Source organism: Perca fluviatilis, chromosome 12, assembly GCF_010015445.1.
Source record: "Perca fluviatilis chromosome 12, GENO_Pfluv_1.0, whole genome shotgun sequence".
NCBI lineage: Eukaryota > Metazoa > Chordata > Actinopteri > Perciformes > Percidae > Perca > Perca fluviatilis.
Window position 1 is genome coordinate 22723019 of NC_053123.1, and position 16317 is coordinate 22739335.

The following is a 16317-nucleotide window of genomic DNA, read 5'->3' on the forward strand; positions in this document are numbered from 1 at the left end:
CTTATAAGGTACACTTTGGTTGATCTAGCATTACATTAGACTACAGATGTACATGTACACACAATACACTGTGAACCATGCCTTTGCATCACAGGTTGACCTTGACTCGCGTCACATGGGCTGGGTGACAAGTGAGCTTCCTGGAGGGGATCACCATGTGATCAAGGTGGAACTGAAAGGTCCGGAGAACACACTGAGGGTGCGCCAGGTGAAGGTTCTCGGTTGGAAAGAGGGCGAGAGCATCAAGATTTTAGGACAGATCTCAGCAAGCATGGCCCAGCAAAAGAACTGTGAGGCTGAGACTCTCCGAGTGTTTCGCCTCATCACCTCACAGGTCTGTCTAAATTCTTCATCCACATGCCTTTTATAAATCACCTGACAAGTATCTGGACTCTCTTGGAAACTTTACTGTTTACTTTGTTGTGTACATTTAGGTCTTTGGAAAACTTATCTGTGGAGATGCAGAGCCCACTCCAGAGCAAGAGGAGAAAAACCTTCTTTCATCACCCGAGGGAGAAGACAAGGTCTGCACTGTGACAATTTACCTGTACTGTTTAACTCGCTAAAATATTTATTGACCTTCAACCTGACGTTTTAAACTTTTTTTTTTTTTACATTTTTATAAATAGGTAACATCTGATGCAGACCTTAAAGAGCACATGGTGGGAATCATTTTCAGCAGGAGCAAACTTACCAACCTCCAGAAACAGGTAAATAGTCAGTTCTTCAAACCATTCAACAGGATGAGTTATTATAATCTCAGCCCTCTTACTTAATGTGTGTTTTCATTCCCAGGTGTGTGCGCACATCGTCCAGGCCATCCGTATGGAGGCCACGCGTGTAAGAGAGGAGTGGGAGCACGCCATCTCCAGCAAAGAGAACGCAAACTCTCAGCCCAGTGACGATGACGCCTCCTCAGACGCCTACTGCTTTGAGCTCCTGTCCATGGTCCTGGCTCTGAGTGGCTCCAACGTTGGCCGCCAGTACCTAGCTCAGCAACTAACACTCATGCAAGACCTCTTTTCTCTGCTTCACACGGCTTCCCCGAGAGTACAGAGACAGGTGGGCGAGTGTACACACATACAACTAGAGATTTAGTCATGTGTAACAGTTTCTCAACAAAATGCCTTGTGTGTATCCTGGAGGTCTAACAAACACATTGAGTGTAATTCCTTCATTGTAAAACATTTGCAAAGCAGATTTTTTTTTTTTTTTCTAAAGATATTTTAAAGCATGGATTGTTTGAAAGCTGTTAGTCTCCTTCTGTCCTGCATTTCCTGGCCTATTGCTATGTGTCTTGCCACATTATTGCCATCCAAGAGGTAGTTTAGAGTTAGTGTTCAGTTAAGGTGTAACGCATACTTTCAAAGAATGTGTTTTATAAGCATTTCTTCTGTGTGTACATGTTAAAGTAAATACCTTGCGACACTATGCAATTTATGTTCTTGTTTGCCATCTGATCTTACCTCATCTCAGGTCACATCATTGCTTAGACGCGTCCTTCCCGAGGTTACGCCAGTGCGACTTGCCAGCATCATTGGGGTGAAGGCTCTGCCACCAGCGGACATCAGTGACATCATCCACTCCACAGAAAAGGGTGACTGGAACAAGCTCTGCATCCTCGACATGTTCCTGGGCTGCATCGCAAAAGCCCTCACTGTGCAGCTGAAAGCCAAAGGCACCACCATCTCTGGCACAGCTGGCATGGCTGCAGGCAAAGGAGTCACCACTGTCACGCTGCCTATGATCTTCAACTCCAGGTAAGTTATTTTCTGCTAGGCCAAATACAAATTTGGAGTTGTTATTATATGAGACTTCAAACAACTCAAATCTAATTAGATACCGTTTGTGGCAAATGGCAGTATTTTCATACTTACCCCTTTCTGTCATGCTCAGCTACATCCGCAGAGGGGAGAGCCACTGGTGGATGAAAGGCTCAACTCCTCCCCAGATAGCAGAGATCATCATAAAGCTGGTTAAAGACATGGCAGCTGTAAGTTTTCATTGTTTAAATCTGCAAATCGTTCCTTTTAACTCTCTGCAAGCTGAAAAACTCAGGAGCAGCACAACTCATTTCACATACGTGAAGAAGGTTCAGGAGACTTTGATGAATTATACAGGAGCATTTAATGAATTCCCAATTGAGGAGAATTTAGGATTACACAGCACAGTGTGGTGCCATCCCAACTTCTGAAGTTCCTGTCTTCCTGAAGGTGTATTTACACTCATGCCGGAACCTACTAAGTAAACAAAGATATTGCGGGTGCCCAAATATCTCAGCACAGACAAAATTTGTTGTGTGTTTACTTTCTCTATGGCCTTGGCAGGGTGAGCAGCACTGTCTTATCATACAGCTGCTGTGTTCCTATCTTCCATGGAGACACTGAGTTGAACTGCTCCTCTGCCTGGAAAGGTTGTGAGGTTATGTTGGTCACTGACCTGAATGAGACCTGGGGTACCACCGTCTCCACTTACATAGCATGAGTTCATAAGCTGGAAATTCCACAACACAAGCCTAATTTGATGTTGAACCATATTCACCATCTTTGTTATAAATATCATGTTTTTTCTTGTATTCTATTACACTTGGAAAAGTACCTCTAAGACAGTACTTTGCTGTTTTTAGGGTCACCTTTCAGATGGTTGGTCCAGAGTCACCAAAAATGCAATTGCTGAGACCATCATAGCCCTGACCAAAATGGAGGAGGAGCATCGGTCTCCTGTACGCTGTATCGCCACCACAAGGGTATGTATTCATATGACATCATATGCAAAGCATGTATCTATGTTTACAAATACTGGGTCTTAGTTATTCATATATCATATCCTGTTCTGTCTCATAGCTGTGGCTGGCCTTAGCTTCTCTGTGTGTGCTGGACCAGGACCATGTCGACAGGCTGTCCTCTGGTCGCTGGATGGGCAAAGATGGACAGCAGAAGCAGATGGTGAGAACGATGTAAAAGGCCAAGAGCCAAACTGTGAAAATAATTGACCGTAACAAATTGACTTACTCCTCCTTTTATCCACAGCCCATGTGTGACAATCATGATGACGGTGAGACAGCAGCCATCATCCTGTGTAACATGTGCGGCAACCTCTGCACCGACTGTGACCGCTTCCTCCACCTGCACCGACGCACGCGCTCTCATCAGAGACAGGTTAGTGTTGGTCGTTAGCATGATGTTTCTTCCAGTAGTGTTAACCGCTGATTAGTTGGATCATATGAAAGAATCTATATAATGATTATGGAGCAGAATGAGCAGGTGTTTAATCCTGTATTCATGGCTGCTTTCAGGTGTTCAAGGAGGAAGAGGAGGCCATAAAAGTGGATCTTCATGAAGGCTGTGGGAGGACCAAGCTCTTCTGGCTCATGGCTCTGGCCGATTCCAAGACTATGAAGGCTATGGTGGAGTTCAGAGAGCACACAGGTAACATAACAACAGAGCATACCTCTGTGCTTCTTTTGAAGCTTCTTGCTGCAAATTTGTAATTGATAAAAATGCTTAAGTTGTGTAATTAAAAGTTTTTTGGTTTTTATTTGCAGGTAAACCAGCTTCCAGCAGCTCAGATGCCTGCAGGTTCTGTGGTACGAGGAATGGCACCGAGCTTTCTGCAGTGGGCAGTGTCTGCTCAGACCCAGACTGCCAGGTACTGAACATCAACTGTTAACTAGACAACTAAACCATTTATTATCTAGATGTCTTGTAATTTCTGGTCAGCTGTGTAGTCATCTGTTAAAACTGTAACCACCTGTTTCCTCTTTGTTTTGATAGAGAAGTTAAAGCTCTAAAACATACTACAGTGTAACATACTATAGTATACACATTTATACAAAAACAATAAAAGCAGTATAAAAAAAGAAAAGAAACAAAAAAGCCTAAGTTATGTTGATGTTATTTTAACCAACATCTATCTATCCATTCTATAAAAACAGGTCTCTCTTGAGAATGAGACACTGTGTCTCAATGAGATTACCTGTATAAATAAAGTTGCATTTTTCTTTGTTCCTTGTATGCAATTATATTAAATAATATAATTATATTAATTAGGTATACATATATTTTTATCAAAATAGAGAAATAACCTAAACTAGTTTTGCTGAAACACCGTACCTAATTGAAAAATACAGATCCTATTCCCTAACCTAAGGATTTTGGTGTTATAATTCCTGAGGAGAAGAATTTGAGGTTTTGCTGAATATTGTTTAATCCTTGAGAAGATGAGTATGGATTCATGCACAGTCTGAGGGAGCTGATGCATCCCCTCCTTTGAGGCCCTAAACTTCCTTGATTACCTCAAAAAGAATAGTCTGTGATGAGTCTTACAAATAATGGATGAGGCGTTGTCCACCCACTTCAGAGAGAACCAACTTACACACAAGACGCCTATTAAGCAATGTACAGTATGTAGTAAATTGTATATTTTCTAAGTACTGTAGTTCCTAAGCCTCACCAGTTTCCCTTGATTTTGTCTTCCTCAGGAGTACGCTAAACTGGCCTGCAGTAAAACTCATCCTTGTGGACACCCCTGTGGAGGAGTCAAGAATGAGGAAGCCTGCCTTCCCTGTCTGCATGGCTGTGACAAGAACACTGGCTGTCTGAAACAGGATGCAGACGACATGTGTATGATCTGCTTCACGGAGGCCCTCTCTGCTGCTCCTGCAGTACAGGTAGCTCTAAATATAAGTGTCCATTAGGCGGAAGAGTTTCACTTCAATTTATTTTCTCATTTCATGTTTTACTTTTTGTTCTGTTCTCAGCTGGACTGCACTCACGTGTTCCACCTTCAGTGTACTCGTCGTGTTCTGGAAAATCGCTGGCTCGGACCCCGAATCACGTTTGGGTTCATGTTGTGTCCCATCTGCAAGGTGAGGTGTTACCTGAGAGATTAACCCGGCAACAAAGAGGTTGCAAACTTTTTTCATCACACCTTGAAGTTGATTCAGCTCAGTTTGCTTAAATTTGTTTGTTGAGCAAGCTCAGTCTGACTGCTTTGTTCACTGTCATAGTTTACTTTAGAAATGCCTTTGACACATACAGTAAACTCAACAGAACTACCTTTTAATAAAATGGGCTGGTTTGTTTCATTGTTTGCCTCCAGAACAAAATCAATCACTCGGTGATCAAGGACCTGCTGGACCCCATTAAGGAGCTCTATGAGGACGTGAGGAGAAAGGCTCTGATGAGGCTGGAGTATGAGGGTCTACATAAGAGTGAGGCTATAACGACACCAGGAGCACGTTTCCACAACGACCCTGCAGGCTTTGCCATGAACAGATATGCATACTATGTCTGCTACAAGTGCAAGAAGGTACAAGTGCAAGAACTTAACGTCAATTTTAATTTAAATGTTGTTTAGGGCTTGAAAATTGATGTTTGCCCTTATTTCCAGGCGTATTTTGGTGGAGAGGCTCGCTGTGATGCGGAGGCCGGACAGGGAGATGACTACGATCCCAGTGAGCTGATCTGTGGAGCATGCTCAGATGTCTCCCGGGCTCAGGTGTGTAAATGATGCCTGGGAGCATCCTGGCTTTACTATAGCCAATTTAAAATAATAGTTTGACATTTTGGGACATACGCTAATTCTATTTCTTGCCAAGAGTTACTGTAGATGAGAAGATTGATACCACTCTTATGTCTGAGACGGTTATCAATCTTTGCGTCTCACTTTCTGCAAGAAGGCGAATAAGCACATTTCCAAAAATGTGTGACTGTTCCTTTTTCAAAATGCTTTATGCTTATATGTACTCTTCCCCTGATGATTCTTGTTGACTTGTCACTAGATGTGCTCCAAGCATGGCACAGACTTTCTGGAGTATAAATGCCGGTACTGCTGCTCGGTGGCCGTTTTCTTTTGCTTTGGCACCACCCACTTCTGCAATGCCTGCCATGATGACTTCCAGAGGATGACCAGTGTCCCCAAAGAAGAACTGCCCCATTGTCCTGCAGGTGCTTAACGATTTTATTGACTACACTCTTTTGGAAAATGTTAAATTATTTAGACAACAAAGACCAGACAGAAATAACTATAAGAAGAACCATGTGAGATGTCACCCTTGTCCTTTCTATCACAGGTCCCAAAGGCAAGCAGTTGGAAGGTACTGAGTGCCCTTTGCATGTGGTTCACCCACCAACAGGGGAGGAGTTCGCCCTGGGCTGTGGGGTGTGCAGAAATGCTCACACCTTCTAAACAAGACTATTACTAAAAAACAGTTTGTCTACTGTGATTTCTGGCTGCTGCTGAAGCTCAGCCGTGAAGCTTGGCTCTTGCATTGTCAAGTCTCCTGGACACTGGACCAGGTTTCTGCCCTACGCCAAGAGTCCTCAGGTCTGCTCTTCTACTAACATCAGTATCCGGGCTCTGCTACAACACAAGCTAGGGGCTCCTTCAGATTCTGAGTAACCTGAATGAAAAAAAAGAACAATAGAATTTTAAAAAAGAAGAAAAAAAGAAATATCTTGTGACGTGTTTGCATGCGGCCGTTGTATTCCCTCGGCTTCTATAGACGTTGCACACATCCTGATCACTGAAGTGGAACAATACAAGATTAAACATTGAATATGAAATAAATTTGCTTAAAGGAAACATCAGCGTGGGTTAAAAAAAAAAAAAGGAACAGGCCGTATTTCCAGCTTCCTAACTATAAATTTAAAATATTGTTGTATGTAAACTTTTTTCGTAATCTTGTACAGTATTCTCCACTGTCAAGTGCATCATGGGTTGACGGACAAAAAAAGAAGGTGGATAAGACTGTTAAGAATATTATGTTTGGGAGGAAAATAGTGTACGATTTATCTAATCTTGTATATAATGATACTATTCAAAATAGCTGTATTCCGAAGTTGCTACTCTTCACTTCAGTTTTGTTTGATATTCTGGGTTATGTTTTGAGCCAGAACTTTTAATGAAGTGCAATACTGGGTGTGCCTCCTATTTTGCAGCTGTTTAACCTATGGAATGTATGTCAATAAAGCCACTGTACATTTTTATACAGTAGACAGTCGTAATTCCCCCTCTTGTAAATGTCAGATCTCTTCTGTTGTCTGGAAATGAAAAGAAGAAGCCTGGCGCCTGCAGTGAATGATGGTGGATATAAATCCTATTTGCAGCTCTGTCAACAAAAAAGTACCAAAATCCTACAGAATACAAAAACAAACAAAACACCTCACAGAGAGACCGATTACAGCTGAATGATTTGAGGAGCCAGTCTTCACACCAAATAAAATTGTGCACCTGTAATGCTTTTCCCTAGTAGGAGGCAGGGGGATCGGGGGTCAGGGGAACAGAGTGTGGGAAAAAAAGCTGCTGTTATATAAAAAAGCTTAATACTTGTGAATCTGCTCTGTAATATCTGTGGTGGATGGAGTTGAATGGTAATAAACCAGGTTCTCTGTTTCGGAAAGTATATACTGTGTCATTAATGAGTGGTGACATTTCCATTAAATGACCTACAGTCACTGTTGGCCTTTGGTTGTTTTATATTAACGACATAACTGTGCGAAGTCTAGCTAGAGACTGGACTTAAATGGATCATATTTTTTCTGTAACTCTTGTATAACCAAGCAGAGACTAGGAAAATATAAAGATGAATTACTCTACCCTTTATTTCGTGGTGCCAAACTGTAAAACTCATATAGTCCAGTCTCTTTGCATTTGCAAGTGGTTATGATATTTATTTGATTTTATTATTATTATTAATTATTATTGACAATCTGAAAGCCTTAGCCTATATATCAAATATATATACCAAAAACAGATCACAGAAATACATGTTTTGATCAGAAAAATCAGCAGCTGGTTGTGTATCTGGGAAAAAGTAAGTTTCTTTCATTTTAGGAAAAACAAGACAAGATATGTGTGTATATCTTTTGACTATCGGGTGAATCATCGCACGAACAAAGACGATCTTTACCAACAGCCATTTCGCATTGCATTTCCCATGGTGCACCGCTGCTGTCACAACAACAACATTTCGCCATTTCAGGTTCAGGGGGGCCTAAACTCCCGCGAAGGATTTAGGTAAAACGAGCTTCCAGCGTCCGTCTTTTCATTGACAACATATCTTACCTCCTCTCTATCGTCAAACGGCTTCGTTATTGTGGTCCGATGCATGTTATTTGGTTGGTGCGAATGAGCTTTTCCAGCGTGGGCCCGGGCTGAAGTGTCAAGTGTCTGTTGTCGGATTTTCCTGCTAACAGCTAGCTAGCTGGGTGTAAACAAAAAGGTAACGTTATAATGGCTGGCGAAGCATGCTAGCTAGCTGTGTTGTAGTTAAATAACTCACTATGAAATGAGCTGTACGTCATTCAATTAAAAAGTATGAAGTATAATATTTAAACCGAGCATTGATGCATTTAGGCAAGTTGCACAATCAGCTATTTAATACTTAGTTAAGAGTTTTGCCTTGCATGTAATATCAACATATTGACGGCTAACGTTACTTGCTTAAGCATGGCCTCCGGCTTAGGGCTCAAAATATATTATACAGATACTTCTGTGTCTCTGTACATATTAGTATATTGTCATACACTTGATACAGTAGTATACTATATTAAGAAAGTGAGCATTCATCCTTATACATTCAAATTTACAAGTAAAAGCACACATCTAGATTATAGGGCTAGCTATAATAAAATCAAATGTAGCGATTTGAGGGAATTTAACCTTTTTATGAAGATTTTATTTTATTTAACTCATATTTAACCAGGTAAGAGCCTTTGAGATCAATAAGCTCTTTTTACAAGTGTCACCTTGATGTTTTTAAATTTTAAATGCTCAGATCAAGGCCTTCCGGGATTTATAAAAACAATTGTTAACGACGAAGTACCGTAGTCCACCAAAGAGTGGTGCACCAGTGAGAGTATTGTTTAGCTGGATATTATTATTTGATCTAAAGTGGTCGACCGCATATAGCTAGTCATTTTACGACATGAAGTCTGTGAAACCTATTGTAAACGAGACGTTTTAACTGGTGTAGTGCTAGATCTATCAAGGTTGGGATAAATCAAGCAATTAAAATTCACGCCATAAGAGTTTGTGTGTCCATTGTGGGAATAGATAATTTGCAAATTCAGCAATATCCACATTGATTGTATAAATGTAGTGTACAGATGATTGGTGATTGGAACAGGCAACCCAAAACAAAGTGACTGTTTGGGTCTGCTTTCACATCAGTTGGGGGGTTAACTGAATAGACGTATTAGTTATTAATCTATATATTTTTGCTGTGTAGCTAAACATGTCTTTGTTTTTCAATGCTGGACTATAACAAGCTTGTTACTTCCTTTTTGTTAGGATGAAGCGGATCAAAGGAGTAGAGGAGGACAGCAACAGCTCCTCCAGTAAGAGCCCACCGGAGGCTTGCAAGAAGGTTCGGAAGCAGACGAGCGATGAGTTAAAGGCAGTGGTGGCCAGTGAGTCAACAGAGAGTGACTGGGCACGACTGCCTCAGGAGCTCCTGCTACACATCTTTCAGTACCTTCCACTGCTGGATCGGGCTTATGCCTCTCAGGTGTGTCGCACGTGGAACCAGGCCTTCCACATGCCCGAGCTGTGGAGATGCTTTGAGTTTGAGCTTAACCAGCCAGCAAGCTCTTACCTAAAAGCCACACATCCAGACCTCATCAAGCAGATCATAAAGAGGCACTCCAACCACCTGCAGTATGTCAGCTTCAAGGTAAGGGTGGAAAAGCTGTTGTGTCTGTGTTGAAATATTGCTAGCACCGCCTGATTTAAAAAATGTAGTTTTTATGTTCCTGAAGTGACATTCACTCTTTGTTTGTACTTGCCAGGTTGACAGTAGTACAGAATCTGCAGAAGCAGCATGTGACATCCTTTCACAGTTGGTGAATTGCTCACTGAAGACCTTGGGGCTCATCTCTACAGCCAGGCCCAGTTTCATGGAGGTTCCCAAGGTATATATCATCATACACAAGGGGTCAGGGTCAGATTTACAAGGAAAATCAAATGAACTCTTGTCATTATAGTTTACCATTTCTTTTCATTATAGGCTACATTGCTAATGCCATGGTGGTATCTTTAAAGCTGTGGCTGTTCGTGTTAGTAGTCGGTTATCAGGATAGTTTTTGCATTTTGTTTTTCTTCTTATCTGCGGATGTGGCTGAAAAGCAGTGTCTGTTCTCATGCATGGCCAAGGACATAATTACTTTCAAGGCCTTAGAAGGACACAGTATCAAGTTGTAATGTTTGCCCTGTTAGTAGTTGTTGCCCCAAGCCTGAGGAGGCAGAGAGTAGTGCTACAGCAGGTCCACCCACACAATGGACACAAAACCTTTTTTAGCAAAAAAAAAAAAGTTTGCCTTTTGTATCCTAACTTGGAAATGTTCTAAATTAATTAATGTTAGTATATTATTAACGATACTTTGTATTATTAGTGAATCTGAGCCACTTGGTTTTAAAATCCATGGTACTAAACTGTGCATGTTTCTGTGTGACTGACCACAAATTAAATTGAATATGCACAGTACATATGGGCCACCGTCAATCCAAATATAATAGATTCAAATATGCCCCCCCCAAGAGCTGAGACCTGCCACCTTGGTTGCTATTTTATAAAAGGTGCTGTCAGGCTCTGAACATATTATAATTATTTGTCCTTCCACAGTCTCATTTCATCTCAGCTCTGACTGTGGTGTTTGTCAACTCCAAATCATTGTCTTCGCTGAAGATTGACGACACGCCGGTGGACGATCCGTCTCTGAAGGTGCTGGTGGCCAACAACAGCGACACCCTGAAACTGCTGAAGATGAGCAGCTGCCCTCACGTCTCCCCAGCAGGTATAGTGAGCGCAAATACTCCAGCCAACACTGCAGCCATGTCATGTTTTTGTCAGCTTGCTTTCTTTGTTTTGTTTTGTATTGTTGTTGGATAATATTTAAAGCAGAATATTTTATAGCCATGTCTATGTTGCACTTTTAGTCATATGTTTTTGATTTCATTGTTGGAGTCAGGAGACTGTTGTTTCCAATCCAGTGGATTATTTAAAGACTGTAATTTTCTTGTCTGCCTTTACACAGTATCATTTTTTTATTTTTTTTTTGGTAGACTAGCCGACTTTGTATGATATATCATTAATGATCTGTATTCTGTTTCTCCCTGTTGCATACATTTTCCTGAAACTGTTTTTAATTGTCAGCTATGATAATGACTTGTCTGGCAAATGTGCTAGTCCTTTGTATTGCTTTGGAGCAATATTTTTAACTCCCGTTAATTCCTGTGTTGTCAGGAAATTCTTTATCCTTTTTAGAAAATGAACAACTATTACGGCTGGATATCGTTCAAAAACTTTTGATACCGGGACCGATACCAACATTGTGACTTTGATACCGGTTCCTAAACAATACTTTTTCGATACCAATTTTATAAAACAAAAAGAAATTACAACATTACATATTATGGCACAAATCTTTTTATTTATTTTTCAGCTCCTACTACTCGAACCCCGTCTCTGTGTAACGTAGAGTTTTTCCTGCGTGTCTCTACGACGTGAAACGTTAGACAGCCAATCACAAACATTGTTAGATCTTTGTAGAAGCATGCTGCATGCTTATTGGCTCACTGACTCTGATCAGATTTACTCCTTAGGTATTGAAATTGGGTATTGAATGACGAGGCATTTTTCGATACTCGATACTTTAGAGGCAATTCGGTCAGTGCCTAAAAAGTATTGAATTCGGTACCCAGCGCTAAAAACTGATTTGAATAAAAAAAAAAAACTATATATATATATTTTTATATATTTATTTATATATATATATATATATATATATATATATATATATATATATATATATTTTTATATATTTATTTATTTATTTATTTATTTATTTATTTATTCATTCTGTTTGCAGGGATCCTGTGTGTGGCAGACCAGTGTCACGGCCTGAGAGAGCTAGCACTAAACTACCATCTATTGAGTGATGAACTCCTGCTGGCCCTCTCCTCTGAGAAACACGTCCACCTGGAACACTTGCGGATCGACGTGGTGAGTGAGAACCCTGGCCAGCATTTCCACACCATCAAGAAGAGCAGCTGGGACGCCATGGTGCGACACTCGCCCAAATTCAACCTGGTCATGTACTTCTTCCTTTATGAGGACGAGTTTGGCCCTTTCTTCAATGAGGAGGTCCCGGTCACGCACCTCTACTTTGGTCGCTCAGTCAGTAAGGAGGTCTTGGGCCGCGTTGGCCTCCACTGCCCTCGTCTGGTGGAGCTGGTGGTGTGCGCCAACGGCCTCCGTCCTCTGGACGAGGAGCTGATCCGCATCGCCAAGCACTGCACCCAGCTGTCGGCCATCGGCCTGGGCGAGTGCGAGGTTTCCTGCAGCGCATTTGTGGAGTTTGTCAAGATGTGTGGCCGGAGGCTTTCCCAGCTGTCCATCATGGAGGAGGTGCTGATTCCAGATCACAAATACTCCCTGGATGAGATCCACTGGGAGGTTTCTAAGCACCTGGGCCGGGTCTGGTTCCCAGACATGATGCCGACCTGGTAGAGTGAAGCCAAAGAGGCACACATAATTTAAGTACGTCTAGTTTGTGGTGTGGAATATTCATGGCCTCCATGTTTGCAAAGAAAAGCCTTTTTAAATGCTCGGCTGTAGTGAAATGTTTGCTGCTAACATGGAGAGCATGAACCTGCTGAACTCCTGTGTGGCGTCCAGGACAGGGATGTAATGTGGCGCCTGACTGCTACACAAAGTTATCATGTCATGCAAACACCACAACAATCTCTGCCTGATAGCTTCAAAGTAGACTGTAGAATCCTACTTTGCCTAGTCTGGAGACAGAACAAGCCTGCTTCTTCACATATGAAACACTCAGCACAGGTGGAAATATTTTACTAAAAAAACCCAATGTTTTTAAAACTGCAAATTGAGTTGTGTGTGTGTGTAAGTGTGTGTGTGTAACATGGGGTTATTTGGGACAATTAGGTGCACAATTGCATGTTGTAACACTATCACTTGGCCTACTTAAGTCCGGTCTGAAAGAGCAGCTCTGCACACTAAAAGAATATGGCATCGGAGGTTTCCAAATGGCTGCGATGTTATTTGTACATAGTATGTGACAGAAGGTTTTCTGTAAGGGGTAGTCGAGGTGGAGGACTCACTTAATTATGCAGAAGAGTCATTGTGTCCTACACCTCCATTTTAAACTAATTTATTGATAAAGAGCAGCGATAGTGTTGACAACATCTTGCTTTTCCTTCTCGCCCGAGCTCAATCAAAAAAGCAAACACGATTGTTGAAAATGTTAAGTTGGCCAGGAGAGAAAGTGAAATGTGTATGGACTCTAGGTCTCTATCTTTGTGACGTGAAGGTGTGCAGTATCTATTGATACTTGTCATTTTATTTTCTCCAGATTATGCAGATTCTCTTTATTTTCTGCATCCTGTATCAATTGGCTTGACAAATTGATTTCTCGGTTTCGTTTTAAAGAAGGTTTCTGTACAGTCCTAGATTTCCTAAGCACCTACCAAATGATAGCTAGGACAAAACAAGCCATTTTGCCCTGATGAATGCAAGGAAACCATCTTTATAATGTTCCAATTTGAGTTTATTTATTGGTTGGACCCAGATTCTAATGATTATGAACACTGTACTGGGGTTCTGTTGAATCAGATACAGAGGACAGTATATGAAGTAATAAAGCTATCATTGCTAATAAAAAAACAACAACCGAGAACTAGTTCTATGTAAATACAGATTGTGTGTCTCAGGTGCATTTAATGAATATATTTCTATTAATAGGTTTCATTTGTATCTTCTGCTATTAGCCTGTTCAAGCTCTAAACGTTAACATGTTGTGAATATCTGCCCTTCTATTAGCCCACGTTTGCTCTGTATCAGGTTACCACATCGTACGTACAGGAGAGGAAGCAGTATTCATCTTGTATATTCATTACAAACACTGTCTCTGCAGATATCACTAGTGCTCCTGTCCAAAACATCCATTAATTTCAGTCGAAAGAGATTTGGCAAGTTGGATGAGTGAAACAATTTTTTTTTTCCTTTAAGAAGGAAGTCGAATGCACCTGTATATAAAACGCTGTGTGTTTTATTATGAATAGAAATGTACCCATTTCTTTTATTTCACCCTCTGTTGGGGTTTGGAGTTTCCTTAACCAACGGCTAGTGTCTTTTTATAAAAAATCAGAGTGCGAGTTATCCCTTACTAGATGGATCTTTTTCATACTGTAGAACATACACTAGAGGAGATAAGCTGTGTAATCTATTGATATGGATACTGCTTTTGTAATTAATTTGTGATTTTTCCCTTATATAAAAGAAACAATCATTATAACCAGCAAGCCAGCCAGCAGCAAGATTAGTTATTTTTTGGGCGCGGGGGGGTTTGACACTTCCACCTCTGTCACTATGATTTTGTTGCATGTCGGTGGTCCAAACGTTTTGAGTCCACTGCCGCAAGCTTTTCATCATTCATGAACACAGAGGAGAGATTTAAACAAGTAATTTATTCCAAAACAAAACCAGCAAAACTGAAAGTTACACTTGAGTTAGTAAATCAACCCCTGTTGGAAAAAGGTTGCTCTACACCTGCTTGAATTTCAGGAAGAGAAAGTACTTTCTTTGCTTTGCTTTCTCGCCACAGTCACCAGATCTGAATCCTACTCATCTTCATGATGAAAAAAAGGAAAATGTGAAAGTTAGTTTATCATCAGAATACACTTGCTTTTACTTGTAGATTATAAAAATCTGCAGAAATGGGTAGGTCACTCAGATAAGAAATTGCTAGCAAAGTCACAATCAAACCATTAAAAATGTTAATAGATCATTATTGTGTGTGTGTATGTGTGTGTGTGTATATATATATATATATATATATATATATATATATATATATATATATATATATATATTTATATTTGACAAAAGATGTTTTCAAAAAGAGTTATCCGTAGTGGACAAACATTTGGACAACGCTGCATGATAATAGGATCTGTAGATAACCCAGATATTATTTTTTTTTCTGCCAGACTTCATTCCTTTTTTTCATGCCCTATTAGATATTTCATGTTAACCAAACAGTGCTGTAGATTAAAACTGAGACACGTGTTGCAGTACGTATGTTGCAAACGTTTCTTAGTTTTATTGGATTGAACTAAGTCTATTGATTAGTATTGGTCTCTCTTATCACTGATGTTAGATACCTGTGCTGATTGTCTGTGCTCTTGTGCATTAGCATCTCCATGGTACAGTAACATATCCTGATTTCTTTTTTTATTTCTAATGATTTGTGCAGTACATTAAAGGGTTGCCGTGTCAGCAGCTTTAAAGTGACGGTTGTGTCTCGTAACCATTTTCCTGTTGTTTTTATTGGCTTTCATTGGGAATTTCAGTAGAGTAAAACATGTTTCATTTAAATACAGATAAAATACAATCATTAAGATGTCAGTAATTGTTTTAACCTAGTGTGTCCTCCGAGTCCTCCAGTAAGTTTTATTAGGGGTATACTGGTGTTGACAATGCTGTCCTTCTAGTTTTGCTTCTGTTTGGCAAATGCTTTGTCTACTTTGCTTAACTGGTCACCTGTCTTGAAATTAAAATTGTTTTGGACATGTGATCTTATACCAGTAATAAAGATTTATGAATGTACTCTTTGCATCTGTCATTTTATTTTTTAAACCCTCTAGCCATTGCAATCGGTTAAATAAAATGCACAAGTAGGCCTCATGGAGAAAAAACATATATTGGTAAACAAGTGAAGATATTTAACAGTAAAAAGTGTGTGTGTGTGTATGTGTATATATATATATATATATATGTATATATATATATATATATATATATATATGTATATATATATATATATGTATGTGTATATATATATATATATATATATATATATATATATATATATATATATATATATATATATATATATATATATATATATATATAAAAAAAGAGAGATATAGAGAGAGAGAGAAAAAAAAAAAAAGAGAAAAAGAGAGAAAATGTGGCACATCAATGTACATTTACAATTATTAAAAGGTATTTTTAAGCTCTTACATTTGAAATGAAAGTGTAAAAACAGCAACAATCTGTTAAAGCTAAATGATTAAAATGGATGTAATACAGTCCTTGCCATGTTGGTGCTAATCACTTCCCGTGCTTTGCAATACTTTGTATTGATCAAACATCTCAGTCTGCTAAGAAATGTGCTCAAAGTTTGACTTGAAATGGTCTCAGTGTATGATATGGGATGATTATGGTATTTACAGCACAAAAATCTAGAGAAACTACAGATAGTTTTCTTTCCTTTAGTTGCAGATACCTTT

The 16317-nt window shown here is 39.9% G+C and overlaps 2 protein-coding genes across 22 annotated transcripts in view; both read left to right on the forward strand.

Moving 5' to 3' along the window:
- The window catches only part of mycbp2 (MYC binding protein 2), a 62118-nt gene extending 54713 nt beyond the window's left edge, over nt 1–7405 (forward strand). For all 20 annotated transcript variants that reach the window (XM_039817880.1, XM_039817885.1, XM_039817890.1 and 17 more), the window contains 17 exons: nt 95–334; nt 435–524; nt 630–710; nt 796–1062; nt 1477–1760; nt 1897–1993; nt 2627–2746; nt 2844–2945; nt 3030–3158; nt 3296–3428; nt 3545–3648; nt 4481–4669; nt 4760–4867; nt 5101–5310; nt 5392–5499; nt 5783–5948; nt 6074–7405. In XM_039817880.1, the coding sequence (XP_039673814.1) occupies nt 95–334; nt 435–524; nt 630–710; nt 796–1062; nt 1477–1760; nt 1897–1993; nt 2627–2746; nt 2844–2945; nt 3030–3158; nt 3296–3428; nt 3545–3648; nt 4481–4669; nt 4760–4867; nt 5101–5310; nt 5392–5499; nt 5783–5948; nt 6074–6189 (2544 nt within the window). In that variant the 3' untranslated portion in view covers nt 6190–7405. The remainder of the gene's footprint in view (nt 1–94; nt 335–434; nt 525–629; nt 711–795; nt 1063–1476; nt 1761–1896; nt 1994–2626; nt 2747–2843; nt 2946–3029; nt 3159–3295; nt 3429–3544; nt 3649–4480; nt 4670–4759; nt 4868–5100; nt 5311–5391; nt 5500–5782; nt 5949–6073) is intronic.
- A 499-nt stretch (nt 7406–7904) lies between these two features.
- fbxl3a (F-box and leucine-rich repeat protein 3a) lies at nt 7905–15631 on the forward strand. Of its 2 annotated transcripts, none has more exons than XM_039817900.1 (5): nt 7905–8019; nt 9295–9676; nt 9792–9914; nt 10625–10796; nt 11871–15631. In XM_039817900.1, exons 1-5 carry the CDS (start codon nt 7940–7942, stop codon nt 12509–12511), a joined length of 1398 nt encoding a protein of 465 aa, XP_039673834.1. In that variant the 5' UTR covers nt 7905–7939; the 3' UTR covers nt 12512–15631. The 2 variants fall into 2 exon arrangements, with proteins under 2 accessions (XP_039673834.1, XP_039673835.1); XM_039817901.1 differs by having other exon boundaries at nt 7944–8224.
- The last annotated feature ends 686 nt before the right edge of the window (nt 15632–16317 follow it).

Coding starts and splice junctions, on each gene's coding strand:
- fbxl3a (XM_039817900.1), top strand. CDS start 7,940: ATGGTGCACCGCTGCTGTCACAACAACAACATTTCGCCATTTCAGGTT. Junction 9,677..9,791: donor TGCAGTATGTCAGCTTCAAG/GTAAGGGTGGAA, acceptor TGTACTTGCCAG/GTTGACAGTAGTACAGAATC. Junction 10,797..11,870: donor CCCTCACGTCTCCCCAGCAG/GTATAGTGAGCG, acceptor TTCTGTTTGCAG/GGATCCTGTGTGTGGCAGAC.